This window comes from Musa acuminata, chromosome BXJ2-6 (genome assembly GCF_036884655.1).
Source record: "Musa acuminata AAA Group cultivar baxijiao chromosome BXJ2-6, Cavendish_Baxijiao_AAA, whole genome shotgun sequence".
NCBI lineage: Eukaryota > Viridiplantae > Streptophyta > Magnoliopsida > Zingiberales > Musaceae > Musa > Musa acuminata.
The window spans coordinates 5,703,466-5,726,033 of NC_088343.1; the positions used below are offsets into that span (position 1 = coordinate 5,703,466).

At 40.2% G+C, this 22,568-nt stretch overlaps 4 protein-coding genes across 5 annotated transcripts; 3 read left to right on the plus strand and 1 right to left on the minus strand.

Moving 5' to 3' along the window:
* The first annotated feature begins 1,948 nt into the window (after window positions 1–1,948).
* On the plus strand, window positions 1,949–2,804 carry LOC135614418 (RING-H2 finger protein ATL67-like). Its single transcript, XM_065111781.1, has one exon. The coding sequence runs from the start codon at window positions 2,026–2,028 to the stop codon at window positions 2,659–2,661; it is 636 nt and encodes a 211-aa protein (XP_064967853.1). The 5' UTR covers window positions 1,949–2,025; the 3' UTR covers window positions 2,662–2,804.
* Window positions 2,805–3,082: 278 nt separating this feature from the next.
* Window positions 3,083–5,171, plus strand: LOC135614417 (ABC transporter G family member 4-like). Its single transcript, XM_065111780.1, has one exon. It carries the CDS (start codon window positions 3,214–3,216, stop codon window positions 5,035–5,037), a length of 1,824 nt encoding a protein of 607 aa, XP_064967852.1. The 5' UTR covers window positions 3,083–3,213; the 3' UTR covers window positions 5,038–5,171.
* A 632-nt stretch (window positions 5,172–5,803) lies between these two features.
* On the plus strand, window positions 5,804–7,412 carry LOC103987061 (large ribosomal subunit protein eL37z). 2 transcript variants are annotated; one of them, XM_009405250.3, is made up of 5 exons: window positions 5,804–5,934; window positions 6,042–6,177; window positions 6,272–6,373; window positions 6,474–6,524; window positions 7,228–7,412. In XM_009405250.3, exons 1-4 carry the CDS (start codon window positions 5,932–5,934, stop codon window positions 6,515–6,517), a joined length of 285 nt encoding a protein of 94 aa, XP_009403525.2. In that variant the 5' UTR covers window positions 5,804–5,931; the 3' UTR covers window positions 6,518–6,524; window positions 7,228–7,412. The 2 variants fall into 2 exon arrangements, with proteins under 2 accessions (XP_009403525.2, XP_009403524.2); XM_009405249.3 differs by lacking the exon at window positions 7,228–7,412 and having other exon boundaries at window positions 6,474–6,675.
* Window positions 7,413–9,853: 2,441 nt separating this feature from the next.
* LOC135614419 (subtilisin-like protease SBT6.1) lies at window positions 9,854–21,453 on the minus strand. The gene is made up of 10 exons (XM_065111782.1): window positions 20,746–21,453; window positions 17,762–17,890; window positions 16,583–16,735; window positions 14,620–14,736; window positions 13,601–13,785; window positions 12,969–13,232; window positions 11,817–12,888; window positions 10,859–11,383; window positions 10,365–10,425; window positions 9,854–10,291 (listed from the first exon to the last, which is right to left on the minus strand). The coding sequence occupies exons 1-10, from the start codon at window positions 21,292–21,294 to the stop codon at window positions 10,200–10,202; spliced, it is 3,147 nt and encodes a 1,048-aa protein (XP_064967854.1). The 5' UTR covers window positions 21,295–21,453; the 3' UTR covers window positions 9,854–10,199.
* Window positions 21,454–22,568: the final 1,115 nt, after the last annotated feature.

Here is a 22,568-nt window from a genome sequence, read left to right on the forward strand (position 1 = left end):
ACACGACTGCGGGCTCCAAAGTGGGGTCACTTTGCGCGTCCAACCGGGTCAGTGGGTCGGCCGGAGTTGGAATTAAGATAAAGGAAAATTATCAACGGGATAATTATGTGATTAGATATTTTTAACGGATACCTATAATTTTTAAAATTATATTGACATCCTATAATTAGGAAATTAAAATATATTGATTATTTAAAAAATTAAAATATATTGATTATTTACTCTAACGACGTCATTTTTATCGATGAAACATGAAAAATCAAATATACAAAGATAATTTTAGTGTTCCATGATATACTCCGTGGTGACGAATGGTGACACTACCCCAGCTCATGTGCTCCAAGTCCTCGATGCCAATATCGTCTATCCACCGTCGTAGCTGTCATCACAACTAGAGGAGTTCGTGCTAGTGCCCTTCAACTGATTGCTAAAACTCTTGTCATAGCCAGCAACTCCCCTGGGGTGAGAGCCTCATTATCATGAAAGCCCTCAACCACGACAAGTGGGGAGTAGGTCAGCTTATCAAAATTGGTTGTATTCGTGGGTGCCGAGGGTCGACGACTAATAGGTTTCACTAGTTGCGACAACGATTGGAACGATCAATGGAGAGCAACCGACGTCGAGGATTTAGAGCATGTGAGTTGGGTGCGACGTCACTGTATGCCATCGAATGTTACGACGAAGATGGTGGCCACCTTCGCCACTAATCTGTTGGACAAATCCCAACCTTGACCCCTCCCCCTTTGCATCTGTGTTAGTGTTGACACAGTTGCCAAGCAGCGAAATGGCAACTTGACATCTGCATTAGCGTTGACGCAGATGCATAGCGATGCCACTCAGCATTTGCATCGATGTTGACGCAGATGTAGAATGACGAAAGAGTCACTCGAGGAGAGGTGGTGCTGCAATTGACATAGTAGTGGGGGTAGCGATAGCAGCTCTAGCACCCTAGCTTCAGGTCGAAGTTGGAATTTACCCAACGAACTCACTGGCCTCCACGAGAGAGCATGCCATCGACCTCATCGTCACCTACTTCGTGTCACTCGGCATCTGCGACGACACTAATGCAAATATTGAGCGATCCTTTCGTCGCTCAATAATTGCATCGATGCCAACGCAAATGTAAAAGGGGAGACGTCGAGACTGGGATCCGCCTAACGGGTCATTGACAAGGCAGCCACCATCTTCTTTGTAACGTTCAGTGGTAGACTTGGTGATGACAGATGGCAGCACCGCCCCCAGCTCACGTGCCCCAAATCCGTGATGTCGATCGCTCTCCATATGACATTATAGCTCTCATCTCAACTGGTGGAGTCCACATCGGTGCCCATCAGTTGTCGACTCCTAGTACCCACGGATGTAACCAATTTTGATGATTTGGCTCTGTCGTGGTTGGTGCCTTTCACGACAATGAGGTCCTCATCGTCGACTATGAGGCCGAGTATGGTGACATACTCGAGAGTCGTCGATCACAATAGGAGATTTGACGACTAGTTGACGAGCATTAGCACAAACTCTATCAACTATGATGATGACTGTGGTAGCGGATGAAGGGGACCGATATGAGATATTTGGAAGGATATTGTCTTCATCCGCCATCATCGAGTCCATCACCGAATATTAAAATTATTATTTTATATTTTTATATTTTTATCGATAAAATTGATATCGTTCGGATAAATGAATTTAGATATTTTACTTTTCTAACATAATATTAATATTTTTTTTAAAAAAATAAAAATATTTAAATATTAAATGACCGAGCGATTGCCGCTGGGTTTGAAGAGTCCCTTTCCATGCGTGATCAAAAAGTTGCGCCCGCCATCTGTTTGATCCATTCCCTCCACCCCCCCCACCCCCCCCATCTCCCCTTCATTAAATGCACTTTTTGCGCCGGCCATCTATTTGATCCATTCCTCCCTCCCTTCCCCCACCCCCCTTCTTCTCATTAAATGCACACCCTGAGCGACTCCACCCGCCCCTAAAGGGACCGACGCCCTCCGCCGTTTCGACCTCCTCGCCACAATGTGGCCACCATTCTGGCCCCACTCCCTTCCCTCCGCAGGAATGTCCACTTACGCTTCCTCGGACGGCGCCGCCCCTTCCACCACCCCCTCCTCCTCCATCTTCACCTCTCTCGCCCTTCCCTTCGCCGTCGCCGTCGCCCTCGGCTTGCTCGTCCTCCTCTCCGCCTTCCTCCTCGCCTCCTACGTCTGCTGCCGCGGCCAACCCCAGAGCACTGCCCTCGACCCTAGCGCCGTTCCCGCCGATGGAATCGTGGCCCCACCTCGTATAATCTTCGTCCCCGAGGATGACGATGGAGACGGCAGCGAGGGCGGGGGCGGCGGTCAAGCCTCGGGACTCGACCAGACTGCCATCAGCTCGTACCCTAAGTTTCCGTTCTCGGCAGCCAAGGGCGGGGATACCGTCTGCTCGATCTGCCTTTGCGAGTACCGGAAAGGGGAGATGCTCCGAATGATGCCCGATTGCCGCCACCACTTTCACCTCCTCTGTATCGATGTCTGGCTCCGGCTCAATGCATCCTGCCCGGTCTGCCGGACTTCGCCGTTGCCTACACCGGTGTCTACTCCAACCTCGACCCCACTGTCGGAGGTCGTCCCGCTCTCCCAGTTTGCAGCGGATCGCAGGCGGAGGGCATGAGCCTTGCAAATTAATCAGGTCCATTGATCTTTGCTTGCTCCCACCATCTATTATTTCCAGAGATGTAGGGCTCCAAAATCACCTCTGATGAGATCCATATCATATAGACTGGACTTCAAAATCTTCAATATTTATCGGCTTATTAGCTATTAACTCTTTTTTTTTTGGAGGTTAATGGCTATTTGATGTTTACATATTTGTCGTCTTATTAGCTATTTCCTTTTTCAATAGTTCATACAGAGATTTCTTTGTAACAGTTTGATGTTTACATAATTGTTATATATTTTAGTAAGCTGATGTCGGTTCGTATTTAAAAAAATGTAAAATATTTAAAATATGATGATGAGAAGTTTTAACAGAGTATTAATGTTCTTAAAGCTTTAATATATATTTTCTCTTGACAGCCAAACAACAGATCTGTTTTGTTCTCCATACAATATTCCCTTCTATCAGTATCATTCTGTGCTCTCCTTCTCTCACCACCACCAGGAACAATTCTCTCTCTCTCTCTCCCCCCGACACACCTATTCCGCCGCCGTCACCACCATTGCCATGGCTGAACAGCATTCATCACCTCCGCCACTATCGCCACCACCACCACCACAAGAGATGAAGACGAAGACATATGAACTAGCCGCGCACTCCATATTCTATGCTAAGCCCACCGCCGTCCACCCCTTGAAGCTGCTCCTGCACCCGTGCCGGCCCTCCCCGCCGCCGCATTACATCCTCCGCGACGTGTCCCTCACCGCCCGCCCCGGTGAGATCCTTGCCATCGTTGGCCCCAGCGGTGCCGGCAAGTCCACTCTCCTCGACGTCCTCGCCGCCCGCACCGCCCCCACCGCCGGCTACGTCCGCCTCAACTCCTCTCCCCTACACCCCGCCTCCTTCCGCCGCCTGTCAGCCCACGTCCCCCAGCACGACGCTTCTCTCCCTCTCCTCACCGTCTTCGAGACCTTCGCCTTCGCCGCCCGCCTCCTCCTCCACCGTTGCCACGCCTCCGCCATCATCGCCTCCCTACTCGCCGACCTCCGCCTCTCCCGCGTCGCCCACACCCGCCTCTCCGGCAACCTCTCTGGCGGCGAGCGTCGGCGGGTCTCCATCGGCCTCAGCCTCCTGCGCGACCCCTCCGTGCTCCTCCTCGACGAGCCCACCTCCGGTCTCGACAGCTTGTCGGCGCACCTCGTTCTGCAGTCCCTGCGCAGTGTCGCCGCATCCCGCTGCACCACCGTGGTCCTCTCGATCCACCAGCCCAGCTCCCGCCTCCTCTCCTCCATCGACTCCCTCCTCCTCCTCTCCAACGGTTCCGTCATCCACCACGGCTCTCTCTCCTCCCTCGACCGCTTCCTCCTCTCCTCAGGCTTCTCTGCACCTTCCCAGATCAACCCCCTCGAGTTCGCCATGGAAGTGCTCCACCAACTCCCCCACCCAACCACCGCTACCGTTAAAGCACAACGAGCTTCCGCCGCTAAGCTAAAAGAATCAAGGATCGAAGGAGAAGAAGAACTCTCCGTCCACTATTCCAGCTCTCGAGTTCGAGAGATTGTTACGCTCTACGGTCGCTGCTGGAAGCTGGTGTACCGCACCAAGCAGCTCCTCCTCGCCAACACTCTCGAGGCCCTCATCGTCGGCTTCCTCCTCGGCACCATCTACATCAACGTGAGCTTCGACGACGAGGGCATGGCGAAGCGACTCGGCCTCTTCGCCTTCACCCTGACCTTCCTGCTCTCCACCACCACCGAGACGCTCCCAATCTTCGTCGAGGAGCGCCCCATCCTGCTCCGCGAGACCTCCTCCGGCCTCTACCGCCTCTCTTCCCACCTCATCGCCGGGACTCTCGTCTTCGTACCCTACCTCCTCGCCATATCCCTCCTCTACTCCGTCTCGGTCTACTTTCTCACCGGGCTGTGCGCCTCCTGGTCCGCGTTGGCCAACTTCGTCCTCATCGTGTGGGCGCTGGTCCTCACCGCCAACTCCTTCGTCCTGTTCATCAGCTCCCTCGCGCCGGACTACATCGCCGGGACGTCGCTGGTGACGGTCTCCCTGGCGGGGTTCTTCCTCTTCTCTGGCTACTTCATAGCCAAGGAGAACATGCCGGAGTACTGGGCCTTCGCGCACTACCTCTCCCCATTCAAGTACGGGTTGGACGCACTGCTCGCGAACGAGTACGGCTGCCATGCGAACCGGTGCTTCGCGTGGGCGGGCCAGGAGATGGGAGGGGCGTGTCTGGTGACAGGAAGAGACGTGTTAGAGCGGCGGGGATTGAAGGAAGGAGAAGGGTGGGCGAACTTGCAGGTGCTGTGGGGGTTCTTCGTCTTCTACCGCCTGCTCTATTGGATTGTCCTTCGCAGGAGAGCCTCGGCCTCCAAGAAATGAAGCAAACAGCTACGGAAAGCTCGGATTAGCACCAGTAGACGAGGTATATGTTGCATGAGAGAAGAGGAGCTCAAATACGCGCATGTGTCCAACGGATTGCACTTCGTAACTTTCTTTCTCTTCTTTCAACTCAACTCATTTGTGTCACTGTTAACTGCATGCTAATGACTTGCATTCAAGAACAAGTTCTTCTCCTCATCATTCACCAAATGGTGGTGTTGGGTCCATTGGATTATACTACTAAAACGATGGTGGGGGTTTGTGTCTGTCCTTGGGGTGGTAGGATGTGCCCGGCCAGTGTTCACGGGTTTTGGGTGTATCCTTCTCCTCATGTGAACTCTGGCAGCGCCATCACCATCGTTTATATATATATATATATATATAATATGGGCTAAGATTTGGGCCAATAGCCCACTGCTTTGGTGTTCAAGGATGATACCTCCATTATTTATACTATTTACAATCAACATAAATGTTTCCATTTTTATGGGTGCTTAAAACATTGATATATTATCATTAGGTCTTAGTGCTCAAATCTTGTTTTTATCATTTATTCTTTGCAAAAAAATTAATTGATAAAGATTTTGATATATTATAAGTAAGTCTTGGATTAGGATCCGACTTTGTCATTTACACTTTGTAAAAATATATGAATCAATACTTAGATATTTAGAGACTCTAACAAAATTTTTAGTATTTTAATTATTTATATCATACTAATGAACTTATAATGCTCTATTTATACTAAGAAACAAAGAAATAAAAAAATATATTTTCCGAACCAATAGAAATGTAAGGGACCAATATGTAAATATAACATCTCTATTTATAAGCCTAACCTATCCACCGTCTTCCTCTTCGGTCGCGGCTGCGGTTTTGCGGAGGGCGACTCCAATGGTAAGCGTTTGCCGCCGCCTCTTTTCGTGCTCCTTCCCTTTGTCGTCTTCGATTCATCTCAAACCCTTGCTGATCCGTAGGGTAATTGTTCCTCTTTTTGATTGCAGGGGAAGGGAACCGGGAGCTTCGGGAAGCGGAGGAACAAGACCCACACCCTCTGCGTCCGCTGCGGTCGCCGCAGCTTCCACCTCCAGAAGAGCCGCTGCAGTGCCTGCGGCTACCCTTCTAGCCGGATCCGCAAATGTGTGCCCCGTACACTCACTCCTCGATCAACCTTTTTGGTTTAATTTTGTGGAGTTCGATCTCTTGCAATGAGTTCTTGGTGCTCTTGGATTAGATAACTGGAGCGTGAAGGCGATCCGGAGGAAGACGACGGGAACCGGGAGGATGCGGTACCTCCGCCACGTACCACGCCGCTTCAAGAGCAACTTCCGCGAAGGTCGTCATCTGGATCCTTTCGAAATCCCTAGCTTTTGTCGCGATAAATCTGTTGATTGCTTGAATTATTTTCTTCTTTCTTTGTTCTTGGTTGTGTTTAGGTACTCAAGCGGCTCCCAGGAAGAAGGCCGTGGCTGACGCTTAATTTTAATGTGCGGGGAAGAGTGAGCTTTTCGTTTATGATATTGTGCTTCTACTGCAATCTCTAGATATCTGTTTTGGATGCTGGAAATGGGTTCTTTTTATGAGAACTTCATTGGAAATATTGTGTTGTGAAATCAAAGTATTGTCTTTGGAATTTTATTTTCTTGATCTGGATGAGCGTTTGTATGCTGTTATTTGCTGTACATTTTTCATGTAGTTTAAAGCTCCAGTAGCTTACTCTCACTATACAATGTTATTTGCTGAATTCTTTACTTAGAAAAAGCTTCAGTAGCTTACTGGCACTATACAATTTTTGCTTAGACCTTTTGGTTCCAAAATCTTATGGGAACACTGGACTTTGCAATAAAATATTGTTATATATAACATAATCGGTTAAGTTGGTGACTGAGGATAAGTATTAGTTTATTCTTATGAGTAGGAAAGAGGGAGAAAGGGACGTTGTATCTCTAACCTTTTAGTTTATGGATATTGTTTCGCCGAGATGGCTATAGTGATTCAATTAGATCATTATACATTTGATATCTCCCCTGTTTCGCAAATAATCATTTCCTCACTTTCCCTTATGCGTTAGATTCAATCGGATCGATTTTGGCCTCCCCTGTTTTTCAAATGATCATTTCCCTCTTTGCTATCATTTCTCCTGTTTTGCAAATGAACTCCTTTTCCCTGTTTTTTATTTCTTTTTTTCAGGTCAACCTTCAGTGAGTCGCTTCGGACTTGGAGCTCAGGAGTTCTTTCCAAGTAGAAACTGATGCAAATCGATCTACCTTCTTAGTTGTTGGATCGAACTTTCAATCTCAGATTATTATTGAACTTTGAGTTGAAATAGAAAAGATTACTATTTTCTGGGAAAAAAAGTTGTGTTTTCCGTTTTAGTTGGGTTTCTTCTATATATCTGAATGCATATATATTTGACGAATCAACAAATGTTGACATGGAATGGTTTTAGTTGGGCTTCTTCTATATATCTGAATGCATATATATTTGACGAATCCACAAATGTTGACATGGAATGGTTTTAGTTGGGCTTCTTCTATATATCTGAATGCATATATATTTGAAGAATCCACAAATGTTGACATGGAATGGTTTTAGTTGGGCTTCTTCTATCTATATTTCTGAATGCATATATATTTGACGAATCCACAAATGTTGACATGGAATGGTTTTAGTTGGGCTTCTTCTATATATCTGAATGCATATATATTTGACGAATCAACAAATGTTGACATGGAATGATTTTAGTTGGGCTTCTTCTATATATCTGAATGCATATATATTTGACGAATCAACAAATGTTGACATGGAATGATTTTAGTTGGGCTTCTTCTATATATCTGAATGCATATATATTTGACGAATCCACAAATGTTGACATGGAATGGTTTTAGTTGGGCTTCTTGTATATATCTGAATGCATATATATTTGACAAATCAACAAATGTTGACATGGAATGGTTTTAGTTGGGCTTCTTCTATCTACATATCTGAATGCATATATATTTGACGAATCAACAAATGTTGACATGGAATGATTTTAGTTGGGCTTCTTCTATATATCTGAATGCATATATATTTGACGAATCCACAAATGTTGACATGGAATGGTTTTAGTTGGGCTTCTTGTATATATCTGAATGCATATATATTTGACAAATCAACAAATGTTGACATGGAATGGTTTTAGTTGGGCTTCTTCTATCTATATATCTGAATGCATATATATTTGACGAATCCACAAATGTTGACATGGAATGGTTTTAGTTGGGCTTCTTCTATATATCTGAATGCATATATATTTGACGAATAAACAAATGTTGACATGGAATGGTTTTAGTTGGGCTTCTTCTATCTATATATCTGAATGCATATATATTTGACGAACCCACAAATGTTGACACGGAATGGTTTTAGTTGGGCTTCTTCTATATATCTGAATGCATATATATTAATTAGATGGAACCAAGTGAACAGTGATTTTTGTTGGGTAATGAATTGATTTCATTGCGTGTTGTGTTGCCTTATGCAAGTGAACAATCTTGTAGGTAGCAGTAGAAATTCCTCTATATATGAGCTTAAAAGTGTTGTCTTTGGAATTTGATGTCATGATGTTGATCTGGATGAGCTTAAAAGGCTTTCAAATTCAACCTTCTATATATTTTCTCCTGCATGCTTTGGGATGATATGAACCAATTAATAGCATATGTTTCTGTCCAATATGGTAGATTACAGCTCTCTCAAATCCCACCAAGTTTCTTACAATTATATATCCAGGATGTCTACATGCAACAAAAATAAATCCCAAGTCAAAAGTGTCATTTTCAAACTCCACAAAATATTATGTTCGAATTATAAAATAGGATTTATTGTTATTATTTTTAACTTGCATTGTGCTGAGAATATATGGTAAAATTTTAATATAATGGAGGTTCTGCATGCGAATCTAATATTGCTGCTTGCCCATGTTTAACATGTTATGTTCAAATGACCTTTTCCTCCTAAGGGCTAATTAATTAGACTTTTTAGCATTTCAATTTTTATGTTAAAAAAATTTACATTGAAATTCCCAAAGTGAAAATCTTGATGTTTTCGATTTTACTGATGGAAACACGAAGGCGATGAGCAAAAACATAATTTCAACGTCTTAGTTATATTTTTGATGATGACGAACGATGATATTGTTATGGGATACGAGTGATTGTTGTAGACGAGAAAGAGTGATGGCAAGGAGAAAGAGGATGAGATAGATGTTGATGCTCTACATTTGTGTTGATGCTAATGGAGATGTTGAGTGGTGTTATCCTTCTATGCATCATTGTCGTCGATGTAGATATAGATGTAATATATTATCTTTTTCCTCCTCTTTCTTTGTCTCATCTCTTATCTGTCTCATCATACAATGACGCTATCCATCACCACAAAAATGTATTTAAAATATTAAAATTATTTTTTTATTTATCGTTTTTATATTTTAATCAATAAAATTGATGATGATATAATAAACAAAATTAAATGTTTCATTTTCATAACTATAATAATTTTAATATAAATTTTTTAAATTTATGAATCAAAATAATAAAAAAATCTAATCATAAAGAATAATATATAATTAACCTTCCATAGTCGTCATTTTCTAAATCAAGAAAGCAAAAACATGTTTCTAGAAAGAAAAAAAAAACAACATTGGCTCAAACTAATTTAATAATTCTCCACTGTAGGAAATATTTCAAGGCAATGGGGATAAAACAGAAATTTGAAGAAAAGAAGTCTGAAAAAGATCTATTCATTATAGACCAAAAATTATATGGGAAAAATGTAACAAAAGACAATAAAAATAAATTATGATATAAGTTACAGCACATATTTGTAATAAGAAAAATAAATAATTGATGATGATACAACACCACGTACTTCCGCATCTTCTCTACCAATCTCTCTCTCTCTCTCTCTCTCTCTCTCTCTCTCTTTTCAGGGTTAAAGGCAGAGCATCAGTTTCATGTACAACCTCACAAAAATGAACTACTCAACCTGTCAAGAATGTCTGACCCCGTAAGCTATACCTGAAGTCTCCTACTGCGTTCATTCCTTTTTGGATAGCGTCTCGGTGTATGCGCAACCAGTAAAACAGAGATCCTCCAACCAACGCTACTAAACCGTGGCTACTACACCATGTTCATCAGCCGACCCGATGCCGACCCCTTCCTTCGTCTTCGTCGCTTCTGTCGCATTCGCCAGCTTAAGAATGATAGAAGGCCTGAGAAGGAAGTCATCAATCAGAGACCAAGAACTAGAATCGTTTCATGTTGAAGAATGGTATGTGTACTTACAAGCCAAAGCAACCAATAACGGAATAATCCATTGACCTGCCATCAGCATAGGTATGTCAACCTGAGACCTTTAAAAGGTCAGTTGCCCATTGATACATTCAGTAATGCGGCATAGGAGAGGAGATGACAAAACAGTATTCATCATGGTGCATCAACATAGTTGCTCAAGAATCTTAAATTGGCTTATTTAAGAAAAATATGGTGCATCAACATTGCTAATACATACTCTCTGAGTTCTTAAGCAAGTTTAATCATGCTGAAGGATAAACACAGTTCCATATACTTGTGGTTCCTCACTAGTTAACACAGCTTTCCTGCCATCGCTAGTTAGATACATTAGCGAAGAACTATATTAGAATATGAATCTACATTAACAAGCCTAAACATGAACAAATATTGTAAGACAGATCTGGAATTTAAGAAATATCAATTTATTATTTAGGAGGACATCTCTGATGTTTAAGTAGAAACTCAAAGAAGGAAACTCTTCATACCTCATCATGGTTGAGCAGCCCTAAGAAATCAATGCTGTTCCTGGATTTGTTTCGATCAACTAATCCAGAATAATTTCCTGAGCCCTTATGTGTTGTTGCTTCATCAACCTCCACATTGAATTCTATCACCGTATTGTTCGAATCATTAACCATATCAATAGTTGAATACCGTTTTCTATTCCTACCAGTGAGTTGGTGAATACCATATCCTTTTGTTCCCCAAACCTCAAACCTAGAGTCATGATGACAGATCAAATCTTTGCCCACTACTGAGGAATATGAAGAAAAATTTACATCTGTTCTGCGTAATGGTAGCCGGCTCTCTTCTTCATGCAATGGCTTGCTAGTTTTAGCAGAGTCTGAGAAAAGCACAGGATCTTTGACATTCCTGTTAGTGAAATCTAGTATCTTCCTCAGAAGCCAATAGCAGTTTGTTACCATATGACTGCCATCAAGACAATTTGAATCTCCATACACTGCAACCCTCCCCTTCCCGACTTCAGCGAGACCAAGAATTGGGGAAACCTGCAATATCAAAAATTACGTGAAACAAAAAAGAAAAAAAATACAGAATGCGAAAGTTAGAAATCGCGAAACATCTTTCTTCAGATTAATTCCAAATATCAACTAGATAGGCAAATTCAACCACAAACAATTATGTAAATGGCAAAAAGTTAAACAAATATTGACATGTCGATTGGTATCATAAAGACTCCTATGCAAAGCATCCATTGACATATCAGACATTAATCATTGAAAAATGAAAAAGGTAAGGCGCCTAGGTTTCCAACCTTAGTCATCCCAGAATTCAACCACAAACAATTATTTAAACAGCAAAAACTTAAACAAATATTGATATGTCCATTGGTATCATAGAGAACCTAGCACAAATCATCCATTGACATTTCAGACATTAATCATTGATAAGTGAAAAAGGTAAGGAATCTAGGTTTCTAACCTTAGTCATCCCAGAAGCCGAAAGAATGTTCTGTGTTGCACCACTTTCTGAATTGTCCTGGAATTCAAAACTATGCAAATAACCACCTTGTGGAAATTTTACAATATCAGTACCAGAGGCATAGTGGCTCTGTTCTCCATTGATGGAGAAATCACCATTCAAGATTTTGTCCCCAAAAGCAATACCAAGTGGAGCCAAAAGTTCATTAAGTGCTGGAATATTTGCACCACCAGTAACAGGTGTCCACCAACTCCGTGTGTTGTCATCAAAAAATCTCATTCTAACCATTGAATCTACATTATACCATTCAGCAAAGACAGCAATACCGAGCCCTCCATTTATAACATCATCCCTAAGTTTCTGAATTTCTTCTTTGAAGTATTCATCTTCAAGATCCACCATAAGCAGTGCTCCATAATGACTAGCATCAAAACATGTCAGAGGTGACCCAAGCGTTTCAACATAGTATCCTGCATCCCTTAGCATGTTGTACATGATATGAAAATTTGTATGCAGGTGGTCACCATGCCAATCAAGGATGTCATTTCGGACATCTAAGGAGTCTCTTGGAATGTATCCAGGTGGATACTTTATATTGTGATACTGGTCCCACAAAATTCTTTTTGACCTAGGAGGTGTTGGAACAACTTTTAGTTTCAGATATAGCACACACGTACTACTTCGTAACCCTTTTTCTCTGGGAGGTGATGGGCTGTACACATTAAGTGTCACATTACCTTCAATTAGCCCAGAGAACTGAGCACCTTCATCCTTAATCTGCATGTGAAGTGCAAGGTATCCGGTCCAAGGCCAGATTACATCAGAATAGGTGAAATGAATGCTAAGCAGGTTGCCCACTTCATCATAAGGATGCCATGTTGGTGGCGTCTCAACATAACCAATCACACCCATGCCGTTCAGTATAGTTGCATTGAAAATAACAGGCATAGCCCCAGCATAAAGAGGCTGCCGACAGAAAGGCCAGGAGTAAGGACAATCTGTGTAGTCAAGGACACTGGGAAAAATGCTAGCTCGTGGTTGGTAATTTTCCAGGATCTGATATGACTCCCAACTAAAACAAGGATAATGGCACAACATTATTATAATCTGCAGTGCAAGTAAATAGAAAAACTACTGAAATATAAAACTTACAGGTTAATTCTGCCTGCGCCTTGCTCATACATGTTCGGACCAGAAAGTTTGGTTGCACCCTCAACTAGTGCTTGCTTCATGCTTGCAGGATTCAAATAATCTTTTCGCATGCTCTCGGGTATGACACTAACAAGCAAGCAGACAATACCTGCAACAACCGGACTTGCAACACTAGTACCTGACAGGCTCTTGCAACCAGTGCTGATCTTAGATCCCATAATTTCACGACCATAGGCAACAACATCTGGTTTGACGCGACCATAACTGTTCAAACATCCAACAGATTGGTAAAAGCCATTGCTAGTTAAAATCCATAAACACAGGACCATGCATAAGTTTGCTTGTCCAAACTTCTGCTTTTGGCAAGTAAGATGACTTTGGTGGTATAGATTTCTTGTAATGAATAAAAACAAAAGGTGGTATAGATATTAAATAAAAAGGATTAACTGGGGTGAGAAAAGCAACAGGATGCCACTTCAATGTAGGATGTCCATTTAAACCTAGACAAGAAACTGGCAAACATCCAAGACAACGGAAGATATACTTTTGTTCCTACAGGTTCATAAAATGCAGAGGATGCCAAAAGACACCTTTCCAGGATGAAAACACTGGAAGGTAAATGAATCACCTACCCATGAGGAATCTCCCAAGTACTCATGCCACGTGAGGAGAAAGAAGCAATATGATCATTGTAATCAATACCACCGACTCCAATAACATCACTTTGATCAGCAGGATTATTAAGGGTTCCATACAGAGGTCCATCATTTCCAATAGCTGACACCATGATAATATTATTTGCTGTGAGCTCCCACACCTGAATAACCATTTCAATTAAATATACAACTACAGTCTTAGTTTAGTACTTGAAGAATAGAAGTGCCACAATATAACTCATACTGGTTGCTTCGCTCATTCTAGAACTAAATTACTGGGATCAGTTTTCTTCGAATGTACAAGCACTAAAAGTGATTGTCCAGTTGGTGATGACAAGTGAAATGCTAACAATAATTTAAGAAGCTATTTGTTGTCTCAAAATCAATTAAATGAATTATTCCACATTCTATGAAAAGTAGGCAAACTGTGTCCACTCGTAAAACATAAACCTTGCTATGTTACAGATATCATAGATAACCTTCTAAAGTTAACTAACTTCTATGAATACCCTTCCAACAAAGAGATGTTTATAAGTGAGGTATTTGCAACATTAAAATGACATACACAACATTTTACACATTTGGGACAAACATATAAAATTACCCTTTCTTTCTGGTTAATGGAAGTACCAACCACAGAACAAAAAAAAAAAAAATTCTACCGTTCAAGAGTTGCAGATGAGTTGCAGATTTGATTTAGATGTATATTGTGGTCAATACATGCATTACTGCATTTATCGGTCAACTTTCTGGATGAGATCTATTTCATTATCAACAATGTGAAGGGGTTAAAACCAATGAATGTATACAGTTAAAAGAAAGAATATGAACTCTTGAAACCATATTTGTTATTGACTTCAAATATATAAAAAAGAAATTCTGGCATTTCCATATTATTCTTGGAAAGAAAAAGGATGCAAAATGCTCAAAGTTGCATGGAGTAAAATTCCACATAAGTCACATTTCATAATAATTAAACAATAAGTAGAAAATACCTTCTCTACAAATGGGAGATCAAGATAATCAGGTCCACCAATACTAAGATTTAGCACATCCATGTTGGTGGCTATAGCATAATTAAATGCATCGAGAAACCAAGATGTATAAGAAACCTGCAATGAGGCTGAATGAAAAATTATCATGATCTTGCCAACACTTGTTGGGAGCAGATGGAGTGGTGAAGCAACAGTAGTTATTCAACAATGTTTTGAAAAAAAATGTATTCAACAATGAAAAAATAGAAAAGAAAGTATGTTACCTAAAAACAAGTAAAGTTGCCATCAAAGTTATCTTTTTTTCTAAACTTTCATTAATAAAATGGTGATTTTTTGTATGATGAATATGTCCTGTGGCAAATCTTAATTTCCCGTCTTTGGTTACTTTCCCAGCTTTTAGGACTATGGAAGGTTGCTATATTAATGCCTCACTTTAAATGGCATGACCAACTGCAGAAGTCTTAAAACATATCTAAATCTCTAAGTCGACCAGTATACCCTTCATTTACTTGGGCAGAAATTTGCCACTATATCAGCAACAGGGACAGGGATTTTCTATTAGTTAGGAGGGGCAGGTATTGGGGGAACATGATACTCAATTTGGTGACAGGATGCAGTAGCTAATGTATTAGTACAAAAACAACAAATATTAACATGCACTAAAAGAGAAGCAAATTCATATTGCAGTTATATTTGTGTCAATATATCTAAACTAAAAACTTATGGTGCAGAAAGTACAAAGATAAATTGAACAAAATAAAAGTCATCATGTTGTAAGAAAAAACATGACATTTGAATATGCAAAGATGAAATAGTTGGAAGAGTGGGTTTGGTTCCCTTATTTTGGGAACCAAAACCGAACCATATAGGGGTCGGTTCCAGTTCGAACTGCCAGTTTTTAATTTTTAAATTTAAAATAAAAAAAATCATATTTTAAAATAGAAAAAAACATATATTTTTTTAATTGTGAACCACCGATTCGAGCCAGAACCGGAACCGCCGATTCCAGTTCCCAAAAACCAAGAACCGCAATTGGACTGCCGAAGTCCGATTCCGGTTCAGTTTGGAACAGGCAAACTGTCAGGTCGATCTGGTTCCAGTTCGAACCCAACTGTCGTCAGGGCTAGTATTAATCATTACGCATTAATAATTTAACAACTTGTGCACAAGACTTGCATCAGATAATGCATATACGTTCTGGTGAGATGCATTTAATGCACGGCACAAGGTTTCTAGTTCAGCTTTGTTTCAGCCCCTGGATGAATTGGCTGAATCAGCACTTCTAACAGTTGAAGCACTGTTAGCCATTATGGGTACAGTTTCAACCATTTCAGCAATTACAGCAGTAAAAAATGTCTAAAGCAGAATTTTCTGATTCCCCATATCCGTTCTCAATCAACTGACATCAACAAGATCAACCAATCCCCAATGAAAATTGTCTTCTTGAACCAATATTCTACGTGGCCATTACAACCAAGCAACATAATCATTAGTTTGTTTTCAGGAGAGCATAACGTGAAAGTTCACAACCACAAAGCTACAGGTAAACAAAGAAAATCAAGCTTATTAAATTGGCAGCACTTTTAAATTTCTATATTTATTTACTAGAACAGCCATAATAATATTATATTAATAACTTGGTGATTTTATTGATCTTTTGAAAATCAGCACAAGCCAATGTCCTGATATATTGCCAAAAGGCACCACAAAGTCTTGCAAAATTAGTTTCTTCCTACCAAGTAAAAAGGCCTAAATTCTTTTGGGATCTTATAACATAAACCATAAATATAATATCAACTATGGAGAAGATCCACCTAGAATTGAAACTTTATATATCAGTCAATGCCAAGACAAAAGATGTACAGAGATACATAATATTTATTTCATGTCAAATGGGAAATGGGCCATGAAAGGCAATCTGCTAGAACTGATAATCACTGTCATCCAGAATATTATGCATCACCTGAGCATCTGTAAATACACGAAAAGCATATATCTCAGTGTCTGGAGCAAAACCCAAGCACTCTGCATCTTCACCAGCAACAACTCCGGCTACGAAGGTGCCATGCCCAAGGTTGTCGTTTAGTGTATCTTCATTTGTCCAATTTGTGCGTTCCTAGAAAGTCAAAATGAAAAATTTTCTAACCACTGAAAGTTTAAAATAACATATCTTCAAAGGAGGAGAAAAATATTTTTAGCAGAAGATGATCCATGACTGTTAACAGTTCACAATATTTAAGCTAAAGGAATATGTCATTTCAGTTTTTTTGCTTCTTCATGACTGCTGGAAGGACTGCAAATTTATAACAGTATCATAGGCAATAAAGGAGGGTGATTGAAACAGGCCACAGATCTTACGATTCTTATCTGGCATTTTAGAAGACAAATTTTCCTAAGAATGTAAAATAATGGACACATTGGTCAATTTAAAAAAACAGGGCTGTCGGACGCAAGAAGATCCCACCAATACAGGTCTATGGAGGGTCAATGGACAAAGTTTTACCTTTTTTTCCAGTAAAGAGACTATTTTTGTGACTTAAACTTTAGCCACCCGGTTAAAAATGAAACCTTACATGGTAGCAAGGCTTGCCCTCTAGGTCAATCTAAAGAAAGAATCATGTGATGCATTTGATTTTTCAGTAAAGTCATATAAACCATAGCCCATAAAATAACCTGATCCAATGAACACATAAAACATAGTCCCAAATTTTTATTCAAAAAATGCCGTATTTAACTTTGACATTAAAGAACTCCTACCTTTAGTACTCATGGAACATGAAAGTACAAGGAGTTTGCTCCAACATATTATAGGCTAGAAAAGGACAAATTTATCATCTTAAAATAAATAAGTTCAGGTAACATGACACTTAATCAGTCACTAGTATATAACAAAGTTAAGTTGGATCTATCACATAAGGTACTATATCAACATCCAGGAACTTGACAAGCAATATTCAGAACCTGATCCAACAGACCACAATCATCTTCAAGTCATTTGATTTCAGTTTTATCACTTAGATGTGAGCCTTAAGATCATGTTGATATTGTTTTTTGATGCATCAAAATATGACCCACGACAACAATTTATAAAAATGCTTAGTACAATTGATTACTCGACCTTAGCGAAGGAAGAAAAATATACCTTAATATTACGAAAATGTGGGTGATCTGCTCGAATACCAGTATCAAAAATTGCCATTTTTACCCTTCTCCCAGTGAAACCCTTAGTCCAAAGTCTGTCAGCTCCAAAAAGAGAAGTAACTTGAGATCTCTGCCACAAGATAACTAATGTCACATAAGCCTAGCAAATAATTAATGTAAAACTCAATGCAGTCTAAGAGATATGTATTTAAGCATCCCGAGCCACTAGAAGATTTAAACATAAACAATTAAAGGGAAAAGTAGCACTCAAGGAATGCTCATTCCTTCAGCATATGGAATATTTCAGTCACCTTCATATTAAGTGGAAGCAAATTCACTAAGACTGCCACTTCAATAACCCTTTATTAATTGGGAAATTATAGTTTTTTTACCATCTTAAAAATAGATTGTCATAGAATTATTTATTCTAGTAAACTAAGCAAATGTAGTTACTATTTCCCGTAAAATATTAATTGATAAATCAACATACAGAAAAAATAAATATTGTTTCATTGGATATTCACAATAAGAGAATAAAAGATCGATTATTCTATCACAAAAACAGTCACCATTATCTTGTTGCTTCAAACACTAATTTTGAGGGAAAAAAAGAAAAAGGTAGGAAGTTTATCTGCTTTGTCCTCTCATAGCCGTTTAGGCAAGAAGAATATGACAAACAGACATGCATGTAATCGCGTGTGTGTGCGTGCGCGCAATAATGAAAGAAGCAAGATTTGCCATGTGCCTTACCATGCTGTGCTGTTCACATGCCTAGGCACATGATATAACCGGGCAAGACCTTCACGAAAATCATTGACAAGAAAACTAGCACGGGCTTCATGCATATTTTGCTGCATTTAGTTTCCCATGTACCAAAAACTATTAGTTGGGATATAATTGCAGTAGAAGAATTGCGATATGCCATGAAGCCATATATCCATTTTGGTACAGCACCTCCATGAAAAAAGGACAATTTGTTCATAGAAACTAAAATAGCTAGAATTAGAACTAGATTTCGTTGTCTTATATTTTCACACATATATTATAGGATGTCCAAGATAGTGGTTGCTTATATGCAATTATTAAGCTATCAAATGATATTTATAGCTGCTTTTTGTCTGGAAGTTGATACTGTTCAAAAGAATACTTGTTTAATGCATAAAAAGGACTCAGATCAGCATTTCATAATTTGTCTATCTATAAGATTATGGACTCGCTAGGAGTTTAACACCTGCATAGGATTTCTTGTTAGAAAGCCAAGGTTTCTTTTATAATTAAATAGATAGTTGATGTACCTATGATTTCTCAAACATAGTTTAGTACTGATCTTCGTATTATGCTCTCATTCGGTGAGACAGGTGAGCAGATTCTAATAGCAGTGTCCACTGGGGTCCACTGAAAGAAAATTTCAAACTATGGGGACAGACTATCATCAAGCTAAATCTACCAGGTTTGTTTCCATAAAGGTTAATGTTCCTAAGTAGCTAAACACTTAAAACACCAGAGATTCACACTGTTAGAATGTAGATCAGCTAGTTTCTTTGATTGTTGAAAATATAATTGGAGAACTTACAACTGCTCTTTTCATCCATCATAGAATTAGAGGGATAATCTTACTGATCATGTTCTTTATGGGTGAACCACTCAATGTTTTCAGCTACTGGATATAAATTCAAGTACATGGTTCATGATTATGGCTTCTAGCTCACAATTATCTCCCACCACTTAACAGTAGGACCAGTGAATTATCTGAACAAGATTACTAAAGCATGAGGATGTAGAATCTAATACTTAGTCTAAAAGAGGACAACCTGAGGTTAAACAAATAATTAATTAATCATATCTGGACAGTAAAAGTTGTGGTCTGAGATTCATGGCAGAGAATATTAAGACACTGCTCTCTGCAATTGTACAATAGTTACCAAGCACAGATGCCAAAGAAAAAGTAGAGCGGACGATTAGAAAAATGGAAAAAGGGAGTGAGAGGAATGAAAAACAGGTTTGTTAGCAGTGAAGAATCAGTTCCTTTTAATCAAAATTTATTTAACTTTCTCCTGTTGACTTATATGCTCCCCTTTAGAAACGTAGGAGGCCCATATCACCAATCATAAATAATTTTTCTAGATACGGTCAAACCCTGCATCTGTTTCTTCAGTTTCCGACCAACTTGAGCTCCTATTTGATGAAAATCTCGGTTCTTATAGAATTCAAAGAAATTTACACCTAAAAAATTGTGGCTGCGTACAAATTAGAGGGAAAAGATCATCTAAATGATTAAATTCTTCAAAAATATCAAACAAATTATGACACAAGTAGACAGATCTTAGGCCCTAGCTCAAACATATAAACATATTCAAATTAGCTAGACCCTGGATACAGCAAATTAATCTGAATTAAGCTCGTTGTGTTGACTTAAACTACTCATTTAATTGACTGAAAATATAAAAAAAAATCTACAGCTGACTGAAACAGTAAGTTAGCAATATTCTCAGACATCTTTATTTCCTTTTTTCACTCTTCGTTATAATTAACAAAAATTACTGTACAGCTTTACGTATGATTTTCTTCTTTATGACTGTATTAACACATTCCAAGTTCCAGAATGTGTCTGATTACATAACTTTCATCATCCCCTAATATCGTGCATCGGCCTGCAAGTTATAAAGCTCAACAGAGTTTTCTAAAGCTCAATTTAGAAGCCATAAAAGAAAATTGAGAAGTTACAAGGCTAAAGATCATAGACAGACCAGTTGGGCGACAGTTAGCCTATGAATTTTCTGGTAATTCATACAATAACCCCTATCCATGATTTTAATTTCACTTTTTTTCCTGGCCTTTGTTAGCAATATGAAAAAATATATCCAATTAAAGAATGATCAAAATAATATTAGAGTTTCAGGCTCCTCCATGGAAATATCATCTTAATGTTGCATTTTCAACTGATGCGTTCAACAAACCAACAGCACCATTTAATAAGACAGTTACCTGCATCATGAGCTTTCTTCTCCAGCTAATGGAAGCATTGCTAACCGGACTATAAACCACCTCCTCTCCTTCTTCAAAAGACATCGATGTGAAAATCTTCCCAGGCCGCTTCTCCAAATCATAGAAGTTACCGCCTTTGGGACTCTCCTCCACGAACAAACTCCTCGAATAACTCGTATCGACGTACACATCCTTCACCCGCCCCAACCTTCGGAGCTCTTCGATCAGCGATGCCCGATACAGATCCCCAATCTCCAAAACTCCGAAATCCGTAGGAAACGAAGCCGCCGGGTTCCTTCGCTCGACCCACCTCCACCCGTTCCGGGATCCAAGATTCTCAGCAACGTAGGCCCGGTGATCCTCTGCCATCCGGTACTCCAGAAACCTGACGACGTGGTTCCGGGCGGGAGCGAGGGCTCCGTAATTCGATCCGGTGACGATCGCCGACGGATCGGAAGCAGGGCGAACCAGGGAGAAGGGGATCAAGGCGAGGAACAGCGGCGCGAGGAGGGCGGAGGAGCCGTGGGAGGCGCGGCTTCGATCGGCCATCGCGGCCAGCGAGGGGGGCGGCTCAGGGAGCGGTTTCCCGGAGAAGTCGTGTGGGTTTCGCCGGCGGCCGCCCCATTAACGCCACTACCGCGATCGCCTCCTAGTGATGCAACAGAGAGGGCCAACAGATCGAACGGCCGACATAAAAAGTAGGACGAATTGCTTGTCCGTGGTTGCCTCTTATGTTGTGCGAAAGAGCAACGCGACGAACAAGGAGCGGACAAGACCGCTGATGGATCCGACGGTCAGAACAATGTGGTTTTGATGGATCGACGGCTGTAAATGGATCTACTGTGACTGCGCTTTTGTTGGGTAAGTTTTGGGTAATTTGTAGGAAGTGACAGATGACAATTCAAAATTAGGTGTGGATTATTATAAATTTCGACAATTTTGGTTGGTTGCATAAGAAAATTTTACTATTTGGACAGCAACATATAGTGGAAATTCAAAGTTAATTCCTTAACCTAAAATTAAGTAGTTCAAATTTTCAAAAATATAAGAATTTGTTATTTTTTTATGAAGTAAGTGCTAAAAGAAAGCAAGAAAATTAATTTATTTCCAAAATAAATAAATATGATAAAAATTTAAAATTAAAAAAAAAAGAAAAAGTAAGCATGACTTCATTCGATCACCTAAGAAAAATCTGTATTTATGTGATTGGATTGTCTGAACTTTGCTACCAGAGTTGAAATCTATTAGACCAAGATTGATGCAAATTATATGGTTTGGCTGCCCAATAGTTGTGTATTGCTCTTGATTGAGTGTAGCTAAGGAAGCCCAATGTTGTGGCAGAAGCATGGTGAGATCAGTTCAAATGAGAATTATATTGGAAGGTGATCAAGATCATGTTTACTTGAAAACAAGTGCAGAACAACAGAAAGATGAAACACACCAATCTCACTCAGTTGTCAGCACAAAGAGCTTTGCCTGTGCTTTTCAATTCCAGTTCCTGCAAGAAAGAAAATTCCTGTGCTTGTTTAGCTCCATATATTTACCACTTTGTATCAAAGAAATTAAGTTCATGAACATATCATTTCTAAGCCATATCAGATATATTAGCAGCATGTAATCCTTCATATTCTTTCAGACTCTCTCTCTCCCCCCCCCCCAAAGCATTTGCTTCAGACTGTCTTGCCTAATAATTTATATGCTTGAGAACTGATGACATCCTTTGTTGGAGGCCAAAGATGGTCTGCTACTTCTGTTTAATGTATGTTTGGAATAGAGTGGAAATGCTATGTGACAAGATGCAGAGGAAGCTTTTAGTGGACTTC

Bases quoted from the DNA above. Each gene is read 5' to 3' on its own strand.
- LOC135614418 (XM_065111781.1), top strand. From the start codon at position 2,026: ATGTGGCCACCATTCTGGCCCCACTCCCTTCCCTCCGCAGGAATGTCC.
- LOC135614417 (XM_065111780.1), top strand. From the start codon at position 3,214: ATGGCTGAACAGCATTCATCACCTCCGCCACTATCGCCACCACCACCA.
- LOC103987061 (XM_009405250.3), top strand. The intron at 6,178-6,271 runs GTGTGCCCCGTA...CTCTTGGATTAG, and splicing joins TTCTAGCCGGATCCGCAAAT to ATAACTGGAGCGTGAAGGCG. The intron at 6,374-6,473 runs GTCGTCATCTGG...GGTTGTGTTTAG, and splicing joins CAAGAGCAACTTCCGCGAAG to GTACTCAAGCGGCTCCCAGG.
- LOC135614419 (XM_065111782.1), bottom strand. From the start codon at position 21,294: ATGGCCGATCGAAGCCGCGCCTCCCACGGCTCCTCCGCCCTCCTCGCG. The intron at 17,891-20,745 runs GTAACTGTCTTA...ATCTTGTGGCAG, and splicing joins GAAGAAAGCTCATGATGCAG to AGATCTCAAGTTACTTCTCT. The intron at 10,292-10,364 runs GTAAGTACACAT...CTTCCTTCTCAG, and splicing joins GTTATTGGTTGCTTTGGCTT to GCCTTCTATCATTCTTAAGC.